A 19299-nucleotide genomic window follows, 5' to 3' on the forward strand; every position below is an offset into this window, starting at 1 on the left:
GATGCAAAAATCCTAAATAAGATACTAGCAAACTTAATACAGCAACATATTAGAAAGATTATACACCATGATCAAGTGAGCTTCATCCCAGAGGCACAGGAATGGTTAAACGTATGCAAATCTTTTAATGTGATATGCCATATAAACAAATTTAAAAATTAGAATCATATGATCATATCAATAGATGAAGAAAAAGCTTTCAACAAGATACGGCATCCATTTATGATCAAAACACTTAACAGAATTGATATAGAAGGAAAGTACCTTAACATAATAAAGGCCATCTATGACAAACCCTCAGCCAACATTTTATTTAATGGTGAAAACTAAAAACCTTCCCTCTAAGATCAGGAACAAGGCAAGGCTGTCCACTATCACCTACTGTTATTCAATATAATATTGGAAGTCCTAGCTAGTGCAATCGGACAAGAGAAAGATATAAAACGCATCCGAATAGGAAATGAAGACGTCAACTGTCACTATTTGTGAATGACATGACTCTCCATATAGAAAACCCTAAAGACCCCAGAAGAACTTTACTAGAAACAATAAGCAAATACAGTAATGTTTCTGGATACAAAATCAATGTTCAAAAATCCATAGCATTCCTATACTCTAATAATGAAGTGTCAAAAACTAAGTGGAAAAAAATAATTCTTTTTGCAATTGCATCAAAAAGAATAAAATGCCTAGGAATAAATCTAATGAAACCTGTGAAGGACCTATATAATGAAAACTACAAGACTCTAAGAAAGGAAATCGAAGAAGATACAAAGAAATGGAAAGATATTCTGTGTTCTTGGATTGGAAGAATTAACGTAGTTAAAATGACCATCTTACCTAAAACATTGCACAGATTTAATGCAATCTCCATCAAAATTCGATCGGCATTTTTAAAGAAATAGAACAAAAAAATCGTCGGATTTGTATGGAAACACAAAAGACCCCGAATCCCCAGAGCCATCCTGAGAAAAAAGAATGAGTCTGGAGGCATCACTCGGTCTGACTTCAAGTTAAACTACAAAGAGACAATAATCATACTGCATGGTATTGGTAGAAAAACAGACAGGCCAGTGGAACAGAATCGAGAATCCAGAAACAAACCCATGTTTATATAGGCAAATAATTTTCGACAAAGAACCCAAAAACATACAGTGGAGAAGGGAAATCCTCTTCAGTAAGTGGTGCTGGGAAAACTGGAAAGCCACCTGCATAAGAATGAAACTAGGCTGTTGTCTATCACCACACACCAAAATTAACTCAAAATGGATTAAGGACCTGAATATAAGTCCTGAAACAATAAAATGCATAGACGAAAACATAGGAACTAGACTCAAGGACTTTGGACTTAAAAAGGATTTTATGAATTTGACCTCAAAGGCAAGGGAAGTAAAAACAAAAATAAATTAATGAGACTACATCAAACTAAAAAGCTTCTGCTCAGCAAAAGAAACCATCAACAAAGTAAAGAGACAACCATCTAAATATTTGCAAGCAATGCCTCTGATAAGGGCCTAATATCCAAAATATACAAAGAACTCATATGACTCAATAACAACAAAAAAGCAAACGATCCTATCAAAAAATGGGCAGAGGACCTGAACAGACACTTCTCCCAAAAAGATATACAGATGGCCAACAAATATATGAAAAGATGCTCAACATCACTAGCTATTAGGGAAATGCAAATCAAAACCACAATGAGATACCATCTCACACCTGTTAGAATAGGTAATAAGTTAAAATAGGATAAGTAATAACAAATGTTGGAGAGGATGCAGAGGAAAAGGAAAACTCATACACTGCTGGTGGGACTGCAGATTGGTACAGCCACTATGGAAAACAGTATGGAGGTCCCTCAGTAAACTAAGAATCGATCACCATATGGTCCAGCAATCCCTCTACTGAGTATTTACCCCAAAGACTTAAAAACTCATATCTGAAAAATATTTGCACACAGATGTTTATAGCAGCATTATTCATGGTGGCCAGGACATGGAAGCTACTGAAGCATCCTATGATAGGTGATTGGATAAAGAAGCCGTGGTACACATAGACAATGGAGATGAAATACTGCCATTTGCAACAGCATGGATGGACCTCAAGATAATCATGCCAAGTGAAATAAGACAGACAGGAAAAGTTGAAAACCACAAGATATCACTTATATGTGGGATATAAACCTAAAAGCAACAAATGAACAGGACAAACAGAGACTCATGGACACGGACAATAGACTAATGGTTACCAGAGGGTGTGGGGTAGTGGGGAAGAGGGAGGTTAATGCGGTAAAAGGGGTCAAATAATTGGTGACAGAAGGAAAACTACAGGAAGGGAACACGCAATGCAATATATCTACATATCTATATCTATATATATATCTATATCTATCTACATATATGCCTTATTGCTAAATTGTACACCTGTAATTTGCTGTATTTCATAACAAATATCATCGAAAAATTTTTTTAATTAAAAATTGAATGAATGAATGAATGAATGAATGAATAAATAATTTCCTTTTCAGATTGTTTTGATTCTGTAGAAACTCAACTGATTTTTGTGTGTTGATCTTGTACTCTACAGCTTTGCTGAATCTGTCTATTAGATCTAGTAGCTTTTCCTGTGGATCTTTTGGGATTTTCTGACTATGGAATCATGCCATCTATGAATAGAAATTTTCTTCCTTTCCAATTTGAGTGTTTTCTATTTCTTTTTCTTGTCCTGTTACTCTGGCTAGAAATTTCAGTACAGTGATGACTAGCAGCGGTGGAAGTAGACATCTTGTCTTGTTCCTAATTTTAGGAGGAAAGCTTTCAGTCTTCCACCATTGAGTATGATGTTAGATGTGAGTTTTTCGTAATTTCCCTATATTGTACTAAGGAAGTTTCCTTCTATTCCTAGTTTTTAGAACATTTTTATTATGGAAGGGTGTTGGATTTGGTCAAATGCCTCTTCTGCATTAATTAATAATTATGTGATTTTTTTCTCTTTATTCTAGTAGTGTGGTGTATTACATTGATTTTTTACATAAACAACAAAAATTCATCATCTCATAGTTCTCGAGGCCAGAGATCCTAGATCAAGGTGTTGGCAAGGTCATGCTCCCTCTGAAGGCTCTAGGGAAGGATTTGTTTTAGGCCTTTCTCCTTGCTTGTGGCAACATAACTTTAATATTCACGTGTCATTCTCCTGTGTCAGTGTCCAAACTTTATAAGGACACCAGTGTTATTGGAGTAGAGACCCACCTTACTCCAGTATGACCTTATCTTAAGCAACTACATTAGCAATGACTTTATTTCCAAATAAGGTCACATGGGTGCTACCGGAGTTTAGGACTTCAATATATGAATTTATATAAAAGGAAGGGAGATTGGGTGTTAAACAGGGAAACTTGTTGAGAAGGGGACATTGGAGAAAAGGCTTGAAGGCTGTGGTGAGTGGGTTATGAGGGTACACAGAAGAGTGTCCCAAGTGGAAGAGACAGTTAATGCAAACGAACAATGACAGGCATGTGCTTGGGATTTCCCAGGAATAGTAGGAAGCCAGTGTCACTACAGCAGGGATAATGAGGGAATGAACCAGGAGATGAGGTCAGATGGGGTCAGGCCCAGATCATGTGGGCTATAGTGGCCTGTGAAGGACTTTGGCTTGTACTGGAAGCTTAATGGCGAACTATAGGCAGAGTGGTTATAGTGTTTGTTTTTCCAATTACAGTTGTCATACAATATTATTTTATATTATCTTCAGGCGTATATTGAGTTGTTTAAACATTTATATAATTTATGAAGTGATCTCCCCAATTAGTCTAGTACCCATCTGGCACTATATATAGTTATTACTATATTACTGACTATATTCTCTGTGCTGGACTTTATGTCCCCATGACTATTTTGTAACTACCAGTTTGTACTTCTTAATCCCTTCACCTTTTTCAACCATTCCCTCAAACCCCATCCCATTTGGCAAACATCAAATTATTCTCTGTATCTATGAGTTTGTTTCTGTTTAATTTTTTTAATTCTACATATAAGTAAAACCATGATATTTGTCTTTCTCTGTTTGACTTACTTTACTTAGCATAATACTCTCTAGGTCCATCCATGTTGTTGCAGGTGGCAAGATTTTCTTGCCATTATTTAAATATAAATGAATTGGCCTGGAAATTTCTGTTGAAAAATCAGCTAACAGTCTTATGAGAGCTCCCTTGTAGGTAACTAACTGCTTTTGCCCAGCTGCTTTTAAGATTCTCTCTTTGTCTTTAGCCTTTAGCATTTTAATTATGATGTGTCTTGGTATGGGCCTCTTTTGACAAGATGGCAAAATATTCTTTTTCATGGCTAAGTAATATTCCACTGTATATATATGTACCATTCCTTCTTTATCCATTTATCTATTGATGAACACTTGGGTTGCTTTCATATCTTGGCTATTGTAAATAATGCTACAAGAAACATATGAATGCATATGTCTTTTTGAATTAGTGTTTGCGTTTCTTTGGATAAATACCCAGAAGTGGTATTACTTGGTCCCTCCTCGTTTCTTGTTATAGCCTTTTTTAAAAAGTCTATTTTGGCTGATATAAATATTGATACCCCAGCTTTTTTTGTTGTTGTTTCCATTTTCATGAACTATCTTTTTCCATCCCTTTACTTTCAGTCTGTATGTTTTTCAATCTGAAGTGAGTCTCTTATAAGCAGCGTATGTAAGGGTCTTGTTTTTCTAGCCATTCAGCCACCCCGTCTTTGAATTGGAACATTTAATCCATTTACATATAAAGTAATTGTTGTTCGATATGTAGTTATTGCCATTTTATTATTCTTATTATATATATTATATATATATATATTTTTTCTTTCTTAAAGAAGTCCTTTTAACATTTTGTGTAAGACTGGTTTGGTGATGAACTTCTTTAGCTTACTCTTGTCTGGAAAGCCCGCTATTTGTCTCGATTCTAAATGATAGCTTTGCTGAGTAGAGTAATCTTGGTTGTAGGTCCATCACTTTGATATTTTGTGTCAAATCCTTCTGTTCTGTAAAGTTATTTTGAAAAATCAGCTGCCAGTCTTGTGGGAGGTCCCTTGTAGGTAACTAATTGACTTCTCTTGCTGCTTTTGTTTTTCTATTTGTCTTTAACCTTTGGCATTTTAATTATGATGTATCTTGGTATGGGTCTCTTTGGGTTCATCTTGTTTGAAACTCTCTGTGCTTCCTGGGCTTGTATGTCTTATTTTCTTCACCAGGTTAGGAAAGTTTTCCACCATTATTTTTTAAAATAGGTTTTCAACCTCTTGCTCTTTCTCTTCTTCTGGTAGCCCTATGATGCAAATGTTGGTATGCTTGATGTTGTCCCATAGGCTTTTTAAATTACTTTCATTTTTTTTTTGATTCATTTTTCTTGTTGCTGTTCTGATTAGGTGTCCTCTGCTACCCCATCCTCTATATTGGCGATTCAATCCTCTTCTTCATCTACTCTATTGATTCCTTCTAATATACTCTTCATCTCAGAGTGTATCCTTCATTTCTGACTGGTTCTCTTTTTTAATTTCCAACTCAATTTTAATGTTTTTTTTTTTTATTTCTTTGTTAAAGTTCTCGTTGAATTCATCTACCGTTTTCCTAATTTCATTGAGCATCTTTATAACCATTGTTTTGAACTCTGTGTCTGTTAGATTGCTTAACTCCACTGTGTTTAGATATTTTTCTAGAGCTCTGTTTTGTTCTTTCATGTGGGACATCTTTCTTTGTCTCCCACTTTTAGCTGCTTTGATGTGTCTGTTTCTATGTGCTAGGTAAAGCTCCTAAGTCTCCTGGTCTTAGTAGTGTGGCTTTGTATATTGGTGTCCAGTGGCACAGTCCTGAGAGTTGTCCAGCTGCAGGCCAATTTTAGACCAAATCTGTGCCCCTCTGGGGCCAATTGGTCAGATTCGGCAAGCAATCCAAGGATTGCTGACACCTGTGCTATCCTTACAGTTGCTTCAAGGGGGCACACCAGAACCCGAGGTGGTCTGATGCCACTGCAGAGCTTGGAGCTGCTCAGCAAGGGGCACAGTGCACACCAAGGACACCACTTGATGTGGCTTGGGTGGAGTCACAAGTTGGGAGGGGCAGAGTTTTAGGGAATCTTCTGGGCAGGGCGACCTCTGTTATCCAGTTTGATGATGTCTTGGCTATGGCAGCACCTGTGTCTACATGCTGGGAGTGGGGAGAACTCAAAAGAAAAACAATTAATACTGCCAGCACTTCTGCCCAGAAGAAAGCCTCTCTTTCAGCCTTCACCTCGATCCCCAGCAAATCAGTGTCCCCCCATACGTCCCTGGCATCCCCCAAGCAATCACCTCAGCATATGAGCTCAGTGTGAGCTAGTCTATCACCATGAAAGTCTAGTTGCGGTGACTTTAAGAGGAGCGTCTGCACCTTCTGATTGCAGCTGTTGTAGCCCCTGTCTCACTCAGCTCATGTGGGACTGAGCAGCCTCATGTCTTTGTTCCCTTCTACCATTTCACGGTGATTTCTTATTTCCCTCTCTAGTTGTAGGGCTTCTGTTCATTCAGACCCCAGGCAACTCTGCTTGCTGTTTGCTCCATAGTTTCATCATAATTTTGGTGTAGTCACAAGAGGAGGTGTACGAAGCCTCTATTCTCTATGCTATTTTGATTAGTCCCCCTCTTGTAACAGTTTTTGACTTAAAGTCAATTTGTCTGATATTAGTACAACTACTCTGGTTCTTTTTTCATTATTATTTTCATGAAATATCTTTTTCCATCCTTTCACTTTCAATCTATTTGTGTCTTTGGATCTAAAGTTAGTTACTTAAAGACAGCAGATAGATGGATCATTTTTTAAAAACGCATTCTTCTAACCTCTGCCTTTTAATTGGACAGTTGAATCTTACTTTTGCCATTTTGCTATTTTTTCTGCATGTTTTATACCATTTTTATCTTTTATTTCCTCCATTACTTCCTTCTGTTGTGTTTAGTTGACTTTGTTGTAGCCAATCATTTTAATTCCTTTTTGTTTTCTTTTGTTTATATTTTTTATTTTATTAATTTTTATTTAGTTTCAAGTATACAGTACATTGGTTAGACATCTATATAGTTCATAAAATGATCCCCTCAATTGCACCCTCCCTCCCCTGACCCTCCACCTATCTAACGTATTAATGCTAACTGCATTCCCTTTGCCATGCTCCTCATCCCCATGACAATCCATGAGCTACTAATTTATACCTTTTTAACCCTTCACCCCATTCTCCAAGACCCCCCAAACCCCTCCCCTCTGTCAGACACCAAATTGTCTGTTTTTGATTAGTTTGTTCTTTTGATTCCTTAGATTCCGCATATAAGTGAAATCATATAGTGTTTACCTTTCTCTCTCTGACTTAAATACCTCTAGGTCCGTCAAAGAAATATCTTTTTCCATCCCCTTCCTTTTCATATGTAGGGGTCTTGTTCTCTTATCCTTTCAGCCACTCTATTTTTTGGTTGTAGCACTTAATTCTTTTCCATTTAAGGTACTTATTGATTGGAATATAGTTGTTACCATTCTTTATTCCTGTTTTTGATGCATGGGGTTTTTTTTCCTTAAAGAAGTCCCTCCAACATTTCCTGTAATACTGGCATGGTGGTGATAAATTCCTTTAGCTTATTTTTGTCAGGGAAGCTCTTTATCTAAATGATAGCTTTGCTGGATAAATTATTCTTGGTTGTAGATCCTGGGTCTACATCCTGTCGAATATTTTTTGCCAAGCCCTTCTGTCCTGCATAGTTTCTTTTGAGAAATCACCTTCCAGTCTTATGGGTGTTCTCTTATAAGTAATTAACTGTTTTTCTCTTGCTGCTTCTAACAGTCATTCTTTGTATTTAACCTTTGGCATTTTAATTATGATGTGCCTTGGTGTGGGCCTCTTTGGATCCCTGATTTTTGGAATACTCTGAGCTTCCTGGGGTTTTATGTCCATTTCCTTCACCAGGTTAGGGAAGTTTTCCATCATTATTTCTTCAAACAGCTGTCCAACATCTTGATTTTCTTCAGATATGCTGATTAAACTAATATTTGGAGCCTTAAAAGTGTCCCTTTTTTCTTGCCTTTCTGATAGAGTGTCCTGATTGGTTTTCCTGTCCTCTAGACAGGGCATTTGATCGTCTTCTTTATTCACTTTGTTTATTGCTTTCTTTATTCTATTTCATATATGTCTCATCTCAGATAATGTGTTCTTCATTTCTAACTTGTTCTCTTTTATAATTTCCATTACCATTTTTATGTGTTTTTTATCTCTTTGTTGAAGTTCTCACTGTATTCATCTACACATCCCAAAAGTTCATTGATCTTCTTTATAACCAGTGTTTTGAACTCTGCATTTGAAGATTGTTTGACTCCATTATTCCTGGATCTCTATTCTGGTTTCTGCTTCTTTGTCTTCCCATTTTGGATACCTTTCCATATCTGTTTCTATGTACTAAGCAAAGCTCCTAAGTCTCCCAGTCTTATTAGTGTGGATTTGTGAAGTAGGTGTCCAATGGCACAGTCCTGAGAGGGTTCAGCTGCAAGCCAAACTTAGCTCAAGCCTCTACCCCTCCAGTGCCACCTGTTAGATACAGCAAGCAATCCACAGATGCTGTGCTTACAGTTACCTCAAAAGGCCACACCAGAAACCGAGTCCAGCTGCCTCCAGTGAGTCTAGGTGCTGTTCAGCAAGGAGCATCTGACTCATCTAGGTATGAGGATATACCTGGATATGACTTGCGTGGAGCCGCAAGTTGGGGGAGGCAGGGTTTCAGGGAATTCTCTGGGTGGAGCGACCTCTGTTATCCAGTTTGATGTCCTCACAGCTATGGCGGCTCTGAGTCCACGCACTGGGAAAGGGGAGGGCTCAACAAGAAACAATGCATACTGCCAGCACTTCTCTACAGAGTGTCACTTGCCTAGGCCCTCACTCCGACAATGTCTCCCTTTAAGTCCCTGGTGCCCCCTGCGTGTAGCTAAATTGCCACTGGTGCTCACTGTGCGCAGGGCTGTCACCAGGAAAATCTGCTCACGGATGTGTCCCCTTTAAGAGGCATCTGCTGCTGCTGCAGATTCTGTCTCACCCAGCTACTGGGACCAGGCAGCCCCATGTCCTCACCCTATCCTATCTTCTGCCATTGCAAGGTGCTTTCTTGTACTTCTCCCTAGTTATATGGTTTGTTCCTCTAGATCCCAGGTGATTTTTTGTTGCTGCTGCTCCGTTTCCGTCACAACTTTGATTTGGTCGCCAGAGCCTCTATCATCTATGCCATTTTTTTCTCTCTTTGTGTATACTTTTAGATGATTCATTTATAGTTCCATGGGGATTATACTTAATATCCTGAATTTATAACAATCTAGTTCAAATTAATATCAAGTTAATTTCAGTAGTATACAAAAATTCTGTTGCAATACATTTCTGTCCTCCTACTCATGATATCATTGTCATAAACTGCATATTTACACAAGTGAGCCCAATAACATGAATTTATTAATTTTTTTGTACATTTGTCTTTTAAATTCTCTGGGATATAAATAGTTGACTTATAAACCAAAAATACAACGATACTGGCTTTACATTTGCCCATGCAATTACTCATACTGCAGATCTTTTCTTCTTCATATGGGTCGAGTTACTGTCTAGTATCATTTCAATCTGAAAGGGCTCCCTTTAGCATTTCTTGTGGGGCAGGGTTAGTGGCACAAACTCTGTCAACTTTTATTCATCTGTGAATATCTTAATTTCCCCCTCATTTTTGGATGACAGTTTTTTGGGGTATACAATTCTTGGTGGGCTTTTTTTTTTTTTTTTTTTTTTTTAGCACTTTCATTATGTCATCCCACTGCTTTCTTGCCTCCATGGTGTCTGAGGAGAACTTGGCAGTTAATCTTATTGAAGATCCCTTGTACCTGATGAGCTGCTCTTACTGCTTTCAAAATTTTGTCTTTGTCTTTGTCTTTCAACAGTTTGATTATTCTGTGTCTCTGAGTTTCTTATACTTGCAATTCATTGGGCTTTTTGGATTTTTAGATTCATTATTTTATTAAATTTTGGTCATTATCTCTTTACATATTATTTTTGCACATTTCTTCCTCTCTCCTACTTCTGGGACTCCCATAGTGGATATGTTGGTCTTCTTGATGGTGACTCACAAGTCCTTTTGGTTCTGTTAACTTTTTTCATTTTCTTCTGCCCTTCACACTTGATAGTGTCAGCTGTCTCGTCTTAAAGATCTCTGATTTTTTTGCCTACTCAAGTCTGTTATTAAACCCTTCTAAGTGATTTTTTAAAAATTTCAGTTAATATAACTTTAAGTCCCAGAACCTTGTTTCTTTTTATAATTTCAGTCTCTTGATATTCTCATTTTATCCATACACCAATTTATTTTTCAACACTAAATATTTCACCCCACTCTCTGCTTGCTTACATGTTTGCTGAAATTAAGTGCAATATAATTCTTATTCCTTTACAAGTAAGGTGGGGTTTTTTTTTTGTTCTGTTTTGTTTTTCCCTCTCTGGCTTCTTTTAAGAATTTTTATCTTTTATTTTCTGGAGTTTAAATCTGATATACCAAGGTGTAGATTTGGGGGTATTTATTCTGATAGGTGTTCTCTGAACTTCTTGGATCTGTGGTTTGGTGTCTGACATTAATTTTGGGAAATTTTCAGTCATTATTATTTCAAATAATTTTTCCTCTGTCTGTCTTCTCTTTTTGATATTCTTATTAACACATGTGTTACAACTTTTGTAGTTATCCCACAATTCTTGGATATTCTGTTCTGTTTCTTTCCGTCTTTCTTTTTCTTTGATTTTGAGTTTCAGAAGTTTCTATTAACATATCCTCAACCTCGCTGATTCTTTCTTCAGCTATGTCTTGTCTACTAAAGAGCCTATCAAAGGCTTTCTTCATTTTGTTTCAGTGTTTTTTAATTTATAGAATTTCTTTTTTATTCTAAGAATTTCCATCTGTCTGCTTACATTACTCATTTGTTCTTGCATGTTGTCTACTTTTTTCATTACAGCTCTAAGGATATTATTGTAGCTGTTTTAAAATTCCTGGTCTAATAGTTCCAACACTCTTTTTATATCTGAGACTTGTTCTGATGCTTTCTATGTCTCTTCAATGTGTGTTTTTTTTGTTGTTGTTGTTTGTTTTTTTACCTTTTAATATGTCTTGCAATTTTTTGTTGAAAGTTGGACATGATGTACTGGATAAGAGAAACTTAGTACTGCTTCTTGTAGAGGTTTTGATTTGTGAGCTTTTGCTCTGGTAAGCTGTGATTCTCTGCATTCACCTTTCCGTCTCTCCAGTTTGGGGGATAACAGTTTTCCCTGTGACCTCAATTCTCTGACATACCTAAGAATTGTTAATTTTCCATTTGTTCAGTTTTTAAATTGTTGTTTAAATAGAAGGATGATTTCCAAACTCCTTACATGGTGGACCAGAATCTGAAAAGACTCATTTGGTTCTTTTATTAATTTCTCTTTTTATTGATATTTTTATTTGATACAATATCATTGTACTTTACTTCTTTAAACAGAGTTTACTTTAGTTCTTTGAACATATTTATAGCAGTCACATTGAAGTTTTTTCTTTTAAAAATGACATTTGGTCACTCTCAGGTAGTTTCTCTTCTCTACTTTTTTTTTTAGTGTATGTGTCATACATTCCTGTGTCTTTGCACATCTCATAATTTTTGTTGAAGTGGACATTTTCAGGTAATATATTCTAGCAAATCTGGGTAAGAGCTCCCCTCTACTCTTTTATCACCAGCCAGGGCTTGTTATTGTTATTCGCTTGTTTGTTTATTTGTGGAACGACTGGCTGGATTATATCAGTGAATTCTATTTCCTTCCCTCAGTATTAAGCTTAATGTTGCTCCAGAGAAGGGCATATCTGTGGTTATGCTGCAGTCACCATGAGATGGCTGTGGTCTTAGCAGGGCTCACTTCCTTTCTACCTCTGAGTGCTCAGCTCATAAAATAAATGACAGCTATTACTCTTTTATTTTCAAATACATTCAAGTTTTAACTACTTTGAAGAGACAGTTCAAAATGGCAGTGTTTGATACTTTTTCTGACCTCACTTCCCTTTCTAGCACTGAGAGATGATTGCTGGGCCCAGCTGAGTGATTTTCAGTATTTGTAGGCATCTCAGCAGAACAATAAAGCATTTGGAGTATGTGTTTGGGAGGCCGAGTTGTGGGGCCTGGGGTATGTGGGGTAGGAGGGCTTGGTCTTCCCCACAGAGCAGAATTTCCACCTTATTAAATGTCACAGGATGGACCCAAAACCAACGCACGACCTCCAGGTCCCGTCCCTGCCCTCACTCCACTATGACTGGGGACTGACCAGGGCACAAGAGGGCATGGGGTCGCCAGGGATAGGGGATGAAGAAGCAGAGGAAGGTAGGGAGTCGTGCACAGGTTTAATGAGGCAGGAGCCAGAGCCAGAGGAAGAACTGAAGGCACACAGGACAGCGAGACCTGTTACTGTGGCAGGAGGCTGAGTGGAAGGCTAAGCAGCAGGGCGGCTGCGAGGTAGTGGGGCTCCGGGAAAGCCGCCTGGGTCCCTGAGCTCAGCCGGTCACCATAGCGGTCCAGGAGCATCAGGACCACTCCATTGGTCCAGCCAAACCCCTCCTGGAGAGAGGCACAGCCGATGGGGCAAGACCTCTGGGGAAGGCCCCCAAGTCCTTTAGCGGGGTGTGGGATCTCTACCCAAAGGCTCTGACCCACCTAGAACCGGGGCTACCAAGGAGCACCAGTCAGGCTCCTCCCTGTGGACCCACAGACTTGGGAGGCCTAGAGAGGGGAGGTCATGGTCAGTTGGGACAGCAGAGCCCCGTAGTTCCCTGTGGGATGCTGACCCACTCACCTGAACTTCATACTCCCCTCCACCACCCGGCTGTCCACCGTTGCTGATGTCATACTGAGGACAAGAGGACGAGCTCTAAGGTCAGACCTGCCTCCAGTCCCTACACCCCAGCCCTCTAGGGGAAGACGGACATGGGAGTCCCTTTGAGAGAAACTGCTCTGATCTGTGGCTCTTACCCCTGCAGTTCTCAAGATAGCCACTGGGCGCCGCCACTGCCCTTAGGCCTGGGCTTTGCAAAGCCTGACAATTCTCCCACGTCACCATGGGGAGGAAGACTAGTGGGCCTGGGCCCAGGGCCAGCTCACCTTCTCATACATGGCCGACTTTTGGGAGTAGACATCGAAGTTGGTTCGGATCCAATTCTGTGACAGCTGGAAAGCCACTTCCTGGGTCCTGGGTGAAGGAGACTTGGCCAGACCTAGACCCCACCCTGAGGCGGGACCCTGAATCTCCACAGCCTCCATCCAGTGGGCACAGAGGCCCGAGCCCAACTCTCCTCAAGGAGGGAGGGGGGCCCGGGCCCTAAGACCTCCTTCCTGGAACCACAGGTCCACCCTGCGGTAATCCCAGGCCTGGCTCTAGAGAGAGAGGAGCGCGGATTCCCCCGACACACGGTCAGGTGGACATAACTGTTTGCTGAGTGGGAGGCAGAGAGAGCAGAGAAGTCAGAGAGAGGCCCCCGCATCCTCTGTTCACACCTACCCAGCACTAGGGAGGTCCATCCTTCATACCTCTGGCTTCAGGCCCTGGGAAACGCCCCATCCCTGCCTCCTACCTCTGATGACCAGGTCCTGCAGGGGGGCCCAGGCATTGGGGAAGTCCCACTGCTGGGCTGTGTTCCGGAGAGAGGTCGGGATCCCGTGTTGGTAGGTCAGGATCTGGCTGTCCTGGAAGGTTCTAGACATCGCTATGACTGTGGGTGGGGATTGGGCAGGGAGCCAGGAGGCTGAGCCCTCCCAAGCTAGGTGTCCTTTACTGAGCCTTCTCTTCTTGGCTCACAGCTGCCCCCTGGTGGCTGCAGTGAGACCCTCAGGCTAGGACATGGAGGTTTGTTGGGGGAGGGGAGCAGGAGGCAGTGGCTGCCACTTGCCAGTAGTCTTTGCTCACTGTCTGGGAGAGAGTAGGTGGTCCTGGCCCCAGTGTACCAGCCTGCCTTTCTGCCCACCTCACCTCCAGGTATTTCAGAGCCTTGTCTACGACACCCAGGTCAGAGAAGCAGTCGGCCCAGCGAGGAGCAAGGTGGGATGGGTAAAACTCGGATTTTTTCATGCTCGTGATTGTAGTTAAATCATATACCTTTCTCCTCATCAGATGGGATGGCCTTAAGGGCAGCGAAACTCTGCTTGTGCAGATTTCAGTACTCATAGCTTTGGAGTCATTCTCTGGAGTGAGATTCGTTTAGATGGAAACAGGGTAAAAATACGGCCTCTGCAGAAGCACTCTAGAGCTATAAGAATTTTATAAAGAACTTCTGGGATGGAACAGAGATAAATCTGCCCCTAACTCTTCACCTCCTTCTTGAAGACCTCCCAGCATCCCCCCAGGCAAACCTAGCCTGTCCTGCCGCTTCCAGGCTGCCCAACTCCTCCTCTAATACCACCTGGTAATTGTTCACTCTCCTGCTGGGTTCTCTCTTCCCTGAGCTCCTCAGGCCAGGCCTCTGCTCAGGAATGATCACTGCTACTGCTGATGGGGCCCCGCCCTGTGACCAGCACACTTTGACCTACCTTCTGTTGGCGCTTTCCTTGTCTGAGGTTCAGAGAGGGCAGTGGTTTGCCTGAGGCTGCACAGAACCTGTCCTCCCACCTAGCCCCAGGGCCCTGGCTCCTTTGCTAGTGCGGGCTGCTTCCCCAGCCAGCCACCGCGGGAACACACCCAAGATCTATTCCACTGTTCCCCTCAAAACCTCTCACCGTCTAAAACCACACTCACTCACACACAGCTAGCAGTGAAGGGACAGAGGTAATGCATGACGTGGTTGCACAGCATGCCTTTCTCCGGTCCTACCTTGCTGTCCCTTGGCCATGTTCACCTACATCCGCTCCACTGGGGAAAGGGTCCTGGGCCAGAGAATGGGGGGCCCTGAGTCTCTCTGGGCCCGGCTTGGTGGTGGCAGCACAGATTTGGGAGGCAAAGGGTATTGGAGAAAATGGTCCCCACCTGGGTCCTAATAGTGACTGCTGCTTGGTGAGCCCCTGCTGGTGCCAGGCTGAGTAGTCAGGGTTCCTACTCCAGAGGCTCGCATGTGGGGGTGAGCAGACCAGGCTCCCAGTGGCCCAGGCCTTGCCCAAGCCCACAGCAGAGCAGAACCCAAGCCTGCAGCTGCCAGGACCTGCAGCGTCGCAGGCTCCTCCAGCCTCCATTCCACAGGAAAAAGGGGTTCTAGGCTCCCTGTGCCCTCGCTCCTGACTCCAGGTGAAGCCAGAGGTCCTCCTCCACCCTGAGCAGTTCTCTCTGATCTACTCACAACACCCCTTCATTGTGCCCGGTGGGCGCTTCCTCGAGTTCTACTACTGGTGAGCAGTCAGGGGCTACAGGGGTGGGCGTGGCAGGGAGCCCAGGGCCAGCAGGGTGGCCTGAGCAGGGCGGGGTACCCAACGTGGCCTGGGTGCGTAGGGCAGAGGCCGGTGGGAGGATGCCTGATCAGGATGCCTGAGCTGTCTGTCCGCTTCCCCCAGGGACTCCTACTGGGTGATGGAGGGGCTGCTCCTCTCTGAGATGTCTGAGACGGTGAAGGGCATGTTGCAGAACTTCCTGGACCTGGTGCAAACGTAAGAGGGGGCCGGCACCTCAAGGCCAGGGTGGAGAGGCAGCAGGTGCCACGGCTTTAGAGCTGGATTTGCCTTGTCTCTGGCAGCTGGGCAGGGGCATGTCAGCAGGCCTCCTTCTTGGCAGCTATGGACACGTCCCCAACGGGGCCCGCGTGTACTACCTGCAGCGCAGCCAGCCCCCACTCCTGACCCTCATGATGAACCGCTACGTGACTCACACCAACGACACCGCTTTCCTACAGTGGGGACCCTCTCCCCGTGCTGCCCTGCAGGCCCCCGCCCCCCATACCTGAGACCTCCCAAGGTGGGACTGGAGAGGTGTGCTTGGGCTGAGGTGGTGCCTGGCTCCACCCCAGGGACAACATTGGGAACTTAGCCTTGGAATTGGACTTCTGGGCTGAGAACAGGAACATCTCTGTGAGCTCGAGGGGAAAGACCTACATCCTGAATCGCTACCATGTCCCTTATGGGGGACCCAGGTGAGGAACCTCCTGGCCAGCCTCTCAATCTCTTGTCTATTAACTCTTGTTTGAGTGTCCCCAGGCCCCTGGGCAGGAGGGCAGAGGACTTAGCCCTACATCTCAGATGGTGAGAATATGTTCTCCAGAAAGGAGTTCTAACCTGTGCTTTGGGGGCAGTGTGGCCCCAAGCCTACACCATCCTTTCCAGCTCCATTCCATTTGGCCAGGCTGCATAAAGACCGTATAAAGTCTGCATTTTGACTACTCAAATTTGGAGAAGTGATGGCAAAGCTGGGCAGGATGTCTTGTGGTGTATTTTTACTCTCCCAGAGGTCCAGGACCTGCTCTGAGCCTGGAGCAGGGGAGACTCCTGAGGCAGGAGGGCCCCCCAAGGTCAAAGTGAGGACCTCAGCTTTGGGCCCAGTGCTGAATTGCAGCAGGACACCACCATGATTAGGGCCAGGGTCCCAGGGTCTAGGGGAGCAGGACAGCTCTGTCCTGGCAAGAAGAGAGAAAAAGCCAGCAGTGGGAGGACACAGTGGAGGGCAGACACCCGTGAGCTTGCTTCTTTGCAGCGCAGCCACCAGCCTGTGCACCACATTACTGCCCTGACCCCTTGACCAGGGTCTGGAGCTAGAAAAGGGCATCTCAAGTCCTCTCTACTTCCCTGCTCAAACCACAACCACCTGGAGATTAAAAACACCTTTTTAAAAAAACCTTCAGTTGCCTGAAAGATGTGTATGGTTGAAGCTGAGTCACGAGGACTGCCTACACACACAGAAGGGGGCCTCCTGAGCACTAGCTTTCAGACTTCACATGTTTCTGCATTTCCGCACATGGCAGCAATTTTTGCAAAGGGTTTAGAAGGTGCATCTGGGCCAGGCACTGACTACTGCTATTGTCTGTGGCTGCCTCTGCCCACCCAAGCTGCCCAACCTCTTGTTCTCACCTCAACCACTGTGACTTCCTCTTCCCATGGGAACAGGGCACAGGGTCAGGGGCGTCTGACACACCCAGAGTACTGGGCATCTCCCTGCCAGGCCAGAAGTCATACTGCCGCAGCCTAGTATTAGCAAAATTCAGATGCTCCCAGTCACACACCCTTTTCCCCTCACAGGCCCTGTAATCAATGGAATTAGCAACATTTATAAATCTCCCAGAGAGATGTTTTAAATCAGAGCTGGGTCCTAGGAGATCCCCCACTGAAGACTTGACTATGCCATTATAGGTGTGTCCCCTTGGGCAACTTACTCCACCTTTCTAGGTCATTTATATATAAATTGAAGGGTTTGCTCTCCTACATTAGGGGTCGCAAACTCAAATTACAGCACACAAATGTGCAAAATATGTTGGGGATAAGAGAACTAATAGTGCAATGGGGATAATGCATGGTGGGGCCTGTTCTGGGGAGCAGTAGGGACTGAGATGAACTGAAAATGCATTCCTGTTTAAAGAGGGTCCTGCTGTAGAATATGGCTGACCAAGGTAATGTGGGGTTCTTATTTGCTAGATCTTCCGATTTTTCGAAGTTATGTGGAAATTCATATTTTTATGTAAAATATCCCAATTTTTAAGTGCTGCAATGTCCCAAATTCTGACTGTAACTCTGGGAGTAATTTCCGTGTGCATGTATGGAGTTTTGAGACCGGACCCCACCACAGGGCCTCCCCTTCTCTCTGGGGTGTTCAGGGCCCCGCCCTAGAAGGCGGTCTCCACCTGTAATGTTGATCCTCCACCATTTGGTGCCTCCTTACACTGGGATAATCTGTAGGTATGTATGTAGAAATCTCCTACAAATGCAAAAGAGAAAGAATACTGTCATGCTTGGAAGATATCTACAGAATAGCTATGGATGATTGATAAACATGTTTGTGTAGTTTCTTTGGATCTGGATCAGTCCTCGGCCCACAAGGATGTAGCCCAGCTGCCCCCAGGGTGTCAATACCCTGACCTTGGATGTCAGCGCCCAAGTATCAGCACTTAGCTTGTCTGCCCAGACTTTAACACATTTACTAGCAGGTACATCACTGGTGGGAAAATAACACTTTAAAATATTTATTCAGCTCTTATTTTATGGTGAAGCTCCAGGCCGTGTGGGAGCAGGACTGAGAAGGGGACCCTAAGAGACAGCTCAGCCTTTTCTTAGGTCTCAGCAATTCAGCTCTGGGCCCAAATTTATGCTCTCACTTAGCAAAAGCTCTGCATCTTACTGGACCCACCATTCTTTGCGGAAAGCTGACAGGGGTCAGGCAGAAGCTTCTTACCCCAAAGTGTTTCTTGAAGAAGAATTACTAGTTTTCTTCTCGGTGTCTATTCTCAGGGTAGCAACGTGACCAGTGTTAAAAAAAAAAAAAAAAAAAAAAAAAAAAAAGTTGATTTCCCAGGCTCCTCTGCAGTTAGGAATGGCCAGGGACTTGATTTTGACTAATGAGAGATAAGTGGAAATCACTGAAAAAGACTCCTGGGAAAGCTCTTTAGAAGCAGAAAGACTCATCTGGCTTTGCAATTTGTCTTTTTGCCCTTTGCGCTACTCCCTCCTTCCTGTCTTGAGCACAGATAAAGTGCTTGAACCGCAGAAGCCACCTTACAACTATGAGGCAATGAACCTGAAGCTAAAAACCACATGCTTAAGATGGGAGAGCAGAAAGATGGAAAGATACTGAGTCCTCACAGCACCTCAGACTCACAACAGCCCTGGGTTCCCATTACACAAGAAAAACAAACCTACTGAAAGCTACTGGTTTTCAGATTTCTGTCACTTGGCTGAATGGAGTCTCTAACAGGTTCTTCTGAGGCCTTCTGGTCAGTACATTTTCCTTCATTCCTGTTACATGTCCCGTGATATTCTAATGTCCCAGTAATATTGTGGTACTCCTGCCTGTCTGGCCTAAGCTCAATCCAGCTCTGGATGTGAAGGGTAGATCTCTATATGTATCTATCTGTCTATCTGTCTATCTATCTATCTATCTATCTATCTATCTATCTATCATCTCCCTCATCATCTATCTATTTATCATCTATCTATTATCTATCTCTATCATCTATCTATCCACCTATCATCCATCTATCTCCCTATCTATTGCCATATATCCACGTATCAGGTGATGCTAAGCAAATGCACTGATCACCATACTCACAGCCTTTTTGTGCATAAATCTACTCCCTGGACTCTTCATCAGTGCTG

At 43.0% G+C, this 19299-nt stretch overlaps 1 protein-coding gene across 1 annotated transcript; it reads left to right on the plus strand.

Annotated features, from left to right (window-relative positions):
* The first annotated feature begins 15198 nt into the window (after nt 1–15198).
* On the plus strand, nt 15199–16197 carry LOC118602868 (trehalase-like). The gene is made up of 3 exons (XM_036221129.1): nt 15199–15399; nt 15562–15654; nt 15779–16197. The coding sequence occupies exons 2-3, from the start codon at nt 15578–15580 to the stop codon at nt 15945–15947; spliced, it is 246 nt and encodes an 81-aa protein (XP_036077022.1). The 5' UTR covers nt 15199–15399; nt 15562–15577; the 3' UTR covers nt 15948–16197.
* The last annotated feature ends 3102 nt before the right edge of the window (nt 16198–19299 follow it).

Source organism: Rousettus aegyptiacus, unplaced genomic scaffold (genome assembly GCF_014176215.1).
Source record: "Rousettus aegyptiacus isolate mRouAeg1 unplaced genomic scaffold, mRouAeg1.p scaffold_m13_p_5, whole genome shotgun sequence".
Lineage (NCBI taxonomy): Eukaryota > Metazoa > Chordata > Mammalia > Chiroptera > Pteropodidae > Rousettus > Rousettus aegyptiacus.